This window comes from Macrobrachium nipponense, chromosome 19, assembly GCF_015104395.2.
Source record: "Macrobrachium nipponense isolate FS-2020 chromosome 19, ASM1510439v2, whole genome shotgun sequence".
NCBI classification, from domain to species: Eukaryota; Metazoa; Arthropoda; class Malacostraca; order Decapoda; family Palaemonidae; genus Macrobrachium; species Macrobrachium nipponense.
The window spans coordinates 79402302-79412301 of record NC_061088.1 but is presented as its reverse complement, the minus strand read 5'-3'; the positions used below and the strand labels follow the sequence as shown (position 1 = coordinate 79412301).

Below are 10000 nucleotides of genomic sequence, written 5' to 3'. Positions count from 1 at the left end.
ATTCCAAAATCAGCATTTCCGAAAATATTTAATAAAACTGAGATAACCTTCACCTTCCGGAAACGGTGGGTTGTAAAACTCGAAGCCAATAAGAACATGGAGCAGCAGCAGCAGCAATTCGAAATCCTTAATCCTCGAATCTGGAGGCATTCCTCGAATTCCGATCTACGGTTAACCCCGCCTACGATAGGCCCTTGTAGCACGGAACGCCCTAACATTACCGGCAGAGGAATGGTTGGAACCCGTTTGAATGAGAGTATAACCTCTCCCTTTCAGATTAAGATAAGTGTTAGAGTCATATGATCTGTACTATTCTATTCGTGTTCCCATATAATTACACCAAATCGGCAATATGCATAAAATAGGTTCGTTTGAATCAGTTTTGGCGAATCTGTGTTCACATTTGAATAAACAACTAAACTGTTATGTCGATAAATTATATGATCTAGACTCTCAGTTAGGAAAGGCATTTATCAAAGGCGTTCTCTCTTTCAACTAAGGAATGGGTGTTGCGTATAATCATCAACCTAAATCAACCTACATGCATCTAGTGAGGTTTCCCATGTTTATATGCAATCTAAGTTCAGGTTCTCTTTTTAAGATCAAATGTGCAATTTCGCCACAGATCCAGTCCTAATCCATCTTATAGGACTACAATAACGTTACTATTGTAAACTCATTTCAGATGTTAATAAACATTTCATTAACAGATGATATATATATAAACCTGTACAAGCTGAAAAGTTCCTCACCTTTTTTACGTATGAGGACTGTTTGTTGTTGAAGATTAAACCAGCCTTGTGCTGGCACGGGCTCTTGCTCCTAGAGCAGCCCGTACATGAGGACTGTTTAGAATTCAATTATCTCTTATATAAACAGACTGCCTAATTTCCCTTTATTTCATCTCATTTCAGGAATTTCAGAGGATTCAACATCTGTAAAACGTCTGAAGTAAGAATACCCAAAAATGCCTAAAACATATTCACTAAGACACAGTCGACATTCTTGAAAATGTTTCAAAAACATTTTTACCAAAGGAGTGTAATAAGTAAACTTATAACAAACTCGAAGAATTCCCCGTGGAAAAATGTTACATAACGGTCTAAGACTCACATTCATTTACCATTTATAGAAAAAGCCCCGAGTCAACATTGCACCGAAGCTTGACGTAAGAACTCAGCTACCTGAAATTATTCAAAAATTAAGCCTTTTCCTCTCCTACTAAACTTTCATTTCCTGAAATAAACTTTCAAGACAGGTGCCTCATTAGTCCTCTTTCACTCGGCAGGCGACTGGCTTTATTCCATTCCACCCAACTGCAAGAGACACCCAATTACCAGAAGACTACGAAGAGAGAGAGAGAGAGAGAGAGAGAGAGAGAGAGAGAGAGAGAGAGAGAGAGAGAGAGAGAGAGAGAAGTCAGCTATGACAGGAGAGCAAGAAACTTCTTTGAAGTGATGGCAGTTGACTTAAGAGGATAGCGTCGCGGAGTTAAAGGTTAGAAGTTTGTATGGGATTGACTGAGAAATGTGACCTGGCGTCACATAAGTTGGGTAATAAAATGTTTTGTCCGTTATGTTCATTTTTCAATTCTATACTAACCTGTCGAAGCCCCAGTCAGACAATAAGATGGAATTCACAAACGGTCATATTTTCAGATAAAAATGGCACCACACGTTATACGCAATGGAGTTACCTACTGCTTGGTCAACTTTTACCAAAATAAAAAAGAATTTAAAAAATCTAAAAAATAAAAACTATCTGCTACCCAACCGTTATAACTTTTCTCCCTCAAAAGGACGACACCAGAATTTCATCACTAAAAGGATTCCAAGGTCCGTGTTGGATGCTGCTAATTCAATAACTAAATAAAGGTCATTTGATTAATTAAAAGTACACAGTTCACGCAGAAGACAAACTTTTGTCCCGTGAAGTGTCACGAATACTCCGGCTCCTGTGAAAACCCTAAACATGAAATTTCTAATAAATCTTTTTTTTAATTTGTCATATATCAAAAGATAATAATGAAAATATAATGAGCATCATCTACAGCCATGTAATAGCAGCAATGAGAAAGATAATATTAAATGAACGAGTTCTTAAAAGCATCAAACGTCCATAAGTTTCAGATTATTCAGGTCTTATAATCATCTAATATCAAAATGTGCCTATCTTGCAATTTCACTTCATTCAAACCAATTACAACATCTACTAAAAGCCTATAGCATAATATGTCTTTCTATCATTTTTTTGCTAAATTTCGATAAGGGTTTCCTTTTTTCATTCTTCTAGACTACAAAAATCATCATTTAACAGGACTTAGACGTAACTTTGAAATTCGTCAGTCATGCAATCAATCAACAAAGGCCTTCAACTATCCAAAGGACGTAAAATCTTGCCGTTAACTTTAGGTTTACTTAGAAGGTCCTAATTCCAACTAATGAAGAGCTTTACTTTATTTTTTTTATTTTAATTTTTTTATGTTATTTATTTATTTATTTCTTTATTTATCTGTCTCATTCCCTGTGCATTAACTCCCAAGGAGTAATGCTGGAGGTAGACTGACCCTTCAGTCATAAAAATGTCATAAATCATTGCTTTTTATAAAATAAGTAACCAGACATAATAAAAAAAAAAGTCATTTAAAAATTTTTATACAGTGGATCGACGACACTCCCCTAGCCCATACAATATAAATAAATAAACAAATAAACAAATAAATAAAGGCAATTCCACTCACCTGGTCCATATTGCTGAAAAGCTGAGAATGCTGAGCCTGCGTGATGAGGTCTGTTCGGAACTTGAGGGGGATGAAGTAGCGTTCGAGGCCGAACCTGCAGGCGTTGCTGAAGGCCTGTTCGCAGTTGATGAGATTGTAGATGATGTTCTGACGGTCCTGCTCGCCACCCTGTAATAGAGGACGACGTTGGAATCACGTTTTACAGCAATTACAGGCAGGGAATCAACCGTTTTGCAGTAACTACAGGCAGGGAATCAATCTTTTACTGTAACTACAGGCAGGGAATCAACCGTTTTGCAGTAATTACAGGCAGGGAATCAACCATTTTACAGCAACTACAGGTAGGGAATAGTATATAGAACTTAGGCCAAAGGGCAAGAGCTTGGACCTGCGAGGTCATTCAGCACTGAAACGGAAATTGACAGTAAAAAGGTTTGCCACGTGTAACAGGAGAATGATCTCGCAGTTGCAATATGAATCAAATGTTAGGAGAGAGTGGAAGGTAAGATGGAAGGAAGAGAATATGAACGGAGGCACAGTAAAAGGAATGAAAGGGGTTGCAGCTAGGGCCGAATGGGGTGCATTGACGGCACTATCCCCCTAAGGCGAGAAGTGTTGTATATTGATCACTCAGTCGCTAGATAACGCCTAAATTGGCCCAGGTAATTGTGGAACTGACACTTCCTCTTAATTAGAGCGCAGAGACTTCAAAAGGACTTTGATGTGAACGATTATCAAACACAACAAGTTTTTTAATTTTTTTTTATTTTTAACGTCTCGAGTCACGAAAATGAGCATTTAAATGGAATTAACCCTTAAACGCCGGAGCCCTAAATAAAAAAATGACTCCCGTATGCCGGAGGGGTTTGAGAGTGAGCGCGTAAGCGGAAAAAATATTTTTTTCAAAAAATCACAGCGCGCTTAGTTTTCAAGATTAAGAGTTCATTTTTGGCTCCTTTTTTTCTCATTGCTTGAAGTTTAGTATGCAACCATCAGAATGAAAAATATTATCATTATCATATATATAATGCGATATATGGTAGCGAAAAAAAAAAAATTCATACATAATTGTATTCAAATCGCGCTGTGCGCCAAACGGTTAGAGGTAACAAGTTGCTTTTTTTTTTCGTTGTAATGTGCACTAAATTGCGATCATTTTGATATATAACATATTGTAAAACAATAAAAGCAACACAGAGAAAATATTATACACAAAATGATGCATGAATTCGTAGCGCGCGGATGTAAAAAAATAAGTTTTAATAAATTCACCATAAATCGAAATATTGTTATAGAGACTTGCAATTGTTTCAAAATGAAGGAAAATGATTGAATATTACGATACTGTAGAGTTTTAGCTTACAAATGCAGTTTTTTACCATTTCGAACGAGTTAAAGTTGACGAATGTCGAATTTTTGTTAAAAGTTTTTTTTTATATGCAAATATAAAAAAAATGAGAAATGCTACAACCTTCCAATAATTTTTGTTATATTGTGCATGTTTTTGCGCACATTTTCATATATAAAACTTTAAAAAAAGCGTAATATGAAAAGGCACAAATATTAGGAGAAATGTGACCTACGCGTTTCCGAGATTTTCGGCCGAGAATCGGCGCGCGGACGGAATAAAAATATTTTTTTCAAATATTCACCATAAATCGAGATATTGTTCTAGAGACTTGAAACATGTTTTAAAATGAAGATAAATGATTGAATATTACTAGACTGTAAGATTTTTATGTTATAAATGCGTTTTTTGACCTTTTCGGTTGAGTCAAAGTTGACCGATCGTAGTTTTTTTTCGTACTTATCGTACTTTATATGCAAATATTTCAAAAAATGATAAATGCTACAACCTTCCAATAATTTTTGTTATATTGTGCATGTTTTTGCGCACACCTTTTCATATATAAAACTATAAAAACAAAAAAAAGCGTATATGAAAAGGCACATATTAGGAGAATGTGACCTACGCGTTTCCGAGATTTTCGGCGAGAATCGGCGCGCGGACGGAATAAAATATTTTTTCAAATATTCACCATAAATCGAGATATTGTTCTAGAGACTTGCAATATGTTTTAAAATGAAGATAAATGATTGAATATTACTAGACTGTAAGATTTTTATGTTATAAATGCGTTTTTTGACCTTTTCGGTTGAGTCAAAGTTGACCGATCGTAGTTTTTTTCGTACTTATCGTACTTTATGAATGCACAAATATTTCAAAAATGATAAATGCTACAACCCTTCCAATAATTTTTGTTATATTGTGCATGTTTTTTTTTGCCGCACATTTCCATATAATAAACCTTTTAAAAAAAAGCGTAATAAAATGAACAAAAGGCTCAAATATTAGGAGAATGTGACCTACGCGTTTCCGAGATTTTCGGCCGAAAATCGTCGCGCGGAGGGGAAAAAAATATTTTTTTCAAAAATTCACCAGAAATCGAGATATTGTTCTAGAGACTTGCAATATGTTTTAAAATGAAGATAAATGATTGAATATTACTAGACTGTAAGATTTTTATGTTATAAATGCGTTTTTTGACCTTTTCGGTTGAGTCAAAGTGACCGATCGTAGTTTTTTTTTCGTACTTATCGTACTTTATATTGCAAATATTTCAAAATGATTTTAAAAATGTAAATGCTACAACCTTCCAATAATTTTTTTTATATTGTGCATGTTTTTGCGCACATTTTCATATATAAAACTATAAAAAAAGCGTAATATGAAAAGGCACAAATATTAGGAGAATGTGACCTACGCGTTTCCGAGAGTTTTCGGCCGAGAATCGGCGCGCGGACGGAATAAAAATATTTTTTTCAAATATTCACCATAAATCGAGATATTGTTCTAGAGACTTGCAATATGTTTTAAAATGAAGATAAATGATTGAATATTACGAGACTGTAAGATTTTTTATGTTATATATGCGTTTTTTTACCTTTTCGGTTGAGTCAAAGTTGACCGATCGTAGTTTTTTTTTCGTACTTATCGTACTTTATATGCAAATATTTCAAAAATGATAAATGCTACAACCTTCCAATATTTTTGTTATATTGTGCATGTTTTTGCGCACATTCCATATATAAACCTTTAAAAAAAGCGTAATATGAAAAGGCTCAAATATTAGGAGAATGTGACCTACGCGTTTCCGAGATTTTCGGCCGAAAATCGTCGCGCGGAGGGAAAAAAAATATTTTTTTCAAAAATTCACCATAAATCGAGATATTGTTCTAGAGACTTGCAATATGTTTTAAAATGAAGATAAATGATTGAATATTACTAGACTGTAAGATTTTTATGTTATAAATGCGTTTTTTGACCTTTTCGGTGAGTCAAAGTTGACCGATCGTAGTTTTTTTCGTACTTATCGTACTTATATGCAAATATTTCAAAAATGATAAAATGCTACAACCTTTCCCAATATTTTCGTTTTATATTGTGCATGTTTTTGCGCACGATTTCCATATATAAAACTATAAAAATAGCGTAATATGAAAGGTACAAATATTAGGAGAATGTGACCTACGCGTTTCCGAGATTTTCGGCCGAGAATCGGCGCGCGGACGGAATAAAAATATTTTTTTTTCAATATTCACCATAAATCGAGATATTGTTCTAGAGACTTGCAATTTGTTTTAAAGTGAAGGTAAATGATTGAATATTACTAGGGACTGTAAGTAATTTGCTTACCCCCCCCCCCCACCCCCCCAAAAATAATATAATTTAATATATATATATATATATATATATATATATATATATATATATATATATCTATATCTATATATATATATAAATATATATATATAGATATAGATATATATATATATATTATATATATATATATATATATATATATATATATATATATATATATATATATAATTTTTTTTATACGTAAAATATATATTACATTCTTCGATTCTGGTACCAATACATAAATAAAAGGAATGCAGGTGACACTTCTCTTTTCGCATACAATGAAATGTCTTCTTATTATTATTTTATCATGCACACATTCAGATATATAAAAAAATTGTAATAAATATAAAACTAAATATAAAATAAATGCAGAATACTCACTCGTAATCCTGACTCTTCGTTCTATCTTGTTTTTCTCCCTCCTCCATTGAAGAGTCTTGCATTTTTTTCCACTCGACATGACGAGGTACAGGTGGAGGAGGGAGACGCGCGCCCTTACTGCTGATGGACCCGGCGGCCCCCGTGCGCCCTCCGCTGTCGGTTTAGGGGGCGCGCTCCAATACATACATGCCTTAGATGTGATACTTTCGGTCACACTCCCCTATCCTGCAAAGAGCAACTTTGCAGAGACGACGAAGAACCGGGTGGTCTCTCCTTCTGCCATTCATATGGCACACCCGGCACCGTTTCTTCCTTGCCTTCGCCCTTCTATGGCCTCCAGTATGTGTTTACCCCTGGCTGCAGCCGACACGCAGGGTCCACTACCCGACGAGAAGCGGTGATGGCGGGGCCGGCAGCAAGAGGGGCGTCGTCAGCAGGGGCGTCGTCAGCAGGGGCTGGCGACAGCAGGGGTGTCGTCAGCAGGGGCGGCGACAGCAGGGGCGGTCGTCAGCAGGGGCGGCGGCAGCAGGGGCGGCGGCAGCAGGGGCGTCGTCAGCAGGGGCGTCGTCAGCAGGGCGTCGTCAGCAGGCTCGTCAGCAGGGACGGCGGCAGCAGGGGCGGCGGCAGGTCGAGCGAAGTTGGCCCTCCTATCTGCCCTTTCCCTCTAGGGGCAGATCTGCAGCTCGGGGCAGGGCGGGGGTCAGTTATGGAAGGCCACTCATCGGATCGAAGTTGATGAGGGCATTCCCGGCTACCTCTAGGAACTGTGCGTGGGTCAACCTCGGAAGATTGTCACCGCGGTACCACAGTACAGTATGTAGGCATTTTGGAGGGCCAACTGAAGGATGTATTTGAGGAGCTTCTGTGGTCCACCTTCTGGTTCTCACTGGCGAAGGGATAGTAACTGGATGAGCTGATCAAAGAGATCAACTCCTCCCATGTGCCTGTTGTAGTGCCCAATGACAGTAGGGCCGCTCGGTACGAAACTCCTCAAACACAACTCGGCCCTGTCGACGTGTCTTCTTCCGCTGTAAACGATCTCTTCTTGATGGGTTCATGACTCGTCGTAACCATGGGGACGAGTCGGACACCCTTCCAACAGATGACGAAAGACAGCGCCCTTCCGCCGCCACTCTGTCTCTCCTCTTGCCAGGTGTTGCGGATGACTAGCGAACCTCTGAGGACATTCGGGGCCCCACGCACCAACCGAAGGGTACCACTGACGTGAACACCTGCTTCATACAGTTCCTGGGCCAGGGATACCGAGTTATAATAATTATCCATAAACAGGTGATATCCCTGGTTACGGAAACGTCCCACAAGGTTGAATACAGTGTCACGCAGCGTGGAGAATACCCCGGTATACACCTGAAAAGTCCACAACGTATCCAGTGTTGGCCTCGGTAATGAGAAAGAATTTCACACCATATTTCTTTGGCTTCTTGGGGTTATACACTTTTATACTAAGACGTCCTTTGTAAGGCATCATCCCCTCATCCAAAGACAGGTTCTTTCCAGGAATCACGAGATTACTACATCGCTCACGGATATAATCCAACCAACTGTACGCACTAAAATGAGGCGATCACTGTTAGTTCCGGGGTATGGCCCTTCGGTTGAAGGCGTTGAAGTACCTGTCCATCGCCAGGAAATTATCACGGGACATAACGCCAGGCACATCGGCATATATAAAAAATAACTTCTCTTCCAATATTGCCTGACGTCGATAGCAGGTGTCAAAACCAAAATAAATGTGGAGCCCCAAAAAATGTGCCATGTCAATGAGGTTGCAACCCGCCAGGAATACGACAAGGTCGTCTTCAGCTCATATCGGCAGTACCGAGCGTAGTCCACCGTCTCGTGTACCAGGTATTCCAGCAATTCCCAACCCCGCGTCAGGAAAAGCTGGATGAATCCCAAAACAGTCAGGGGTACTGGTACGGTCATCCCAGGGGTTGCCGTGAAGGGGTGCATGTTAGGAGGGGTGGGGTCCTCCGTCCACCCCTCGTCACTCTCCGACGACCGACCTTCACCTTGGCTGGCGCGACGAGCCGACCTTCTACGTGCCCGTGCGCGCGCACGCGCACGGGTGCGGGCACGATGCACACTACCCCCCCCCGTTGGCCCATCACCCTCACTTAGGCCCTCACTTTCTGTATCGTCCTCTGCGATAAAACTTGAGCCCGTATCCCCACCCTCCCCCTCCCCCTCCCCCTCAGATTCCCCCTCGTATGCACTGAATTCGAGCTCACTTCGGGAGTGAGCCTCGAACGGACATTGGGGGCAAATATTCATCCTCACTTTCATCGGGACTGATGTCCTCATCACTCGATGACCATCCGCCATCAAAATGAGGACTTGCGACATGTTCCCGATCAAGCTCCGAAGATATTCGTCTATGTCCCTTGGTTGGAGGCCTCCCAAATGCCTACGAATGCCCCTAAGGACGCCCACATGCTTTCTAGGGGTAACCAAAGGCAAACGATGTGTTCCCGAAACACTTTCACGCCACACGTGGCCGCACAGAACGGCCTTGAGGCGCGGGTCATGCTGGGTGCCAGCATCCATGTCCAAAACTCGCCTTACACGATTCCCTTCCGACGGGTAAAACGCGCCTTTCACGGTTTCACACGTCGTTGAGACATCTACGAATGTCCTGTAGCAATACAAATGCTCAAAGTCTCGCACAATTCCAGTCCAAAAACACGCTTTTTTTTTTTTCTTTTCACGAAAGATCGCTCTCGGATGGTGCGCTACTGATGCTGGCTGGAGCGAGAAGAAGGGATATCGCGCATGCGCACCTGGGTCACGCTTCAAAACAAAACAAGGCCTTGATCCGTGGACTCCCAGCATCCCCAAGGCGCGTGATTCAAAAGTTTTAGGCTGGTAGGCCTATAAGTATTTTTCCGCGAATTTTAAAAAAAAAAACTTTTGTATGTCGACGTAAAAATACGTCCAGGTCGGCACCCGACAGACAATTTATCTCGACGTAAAAATACGTCCAGTCGGTTTCGTTTAAGGGTTAAGTGAGTAGATCTGGTTCAGCTTTTGCAAGATAATCAATTTGGCGTTTGTAGGAATGTTCCAGTGTTGCGAAGATGGTTAAGAATAGATATATATATATATATATATATATATATATATATATATATATATATATATATATATAA

At 39.7% G+C, this 10000-nt stretch overlaps 1 protein-coding gene across 1 annotated transcript in view; it reads right to left on the bottom strand.

The window, feature by feature from the left end:
• LOC135212112 (uncharacterized) overlaps nt 1–10000 on the bottom strand; it is a 500342-nt gene that overhangs the window by 187115 nt on the left and 303227 nt on the right. The window contains exon 19 of the mRNA XM_064245510.1: nt 2741–2908. Within this exon, the coding sequence (XP_064101580.1) occupies nt 2741–2908 (168 nt within the window). The remainder of the gene's footprint in view (nt 1–2740; nt 2909–10000) is intronic.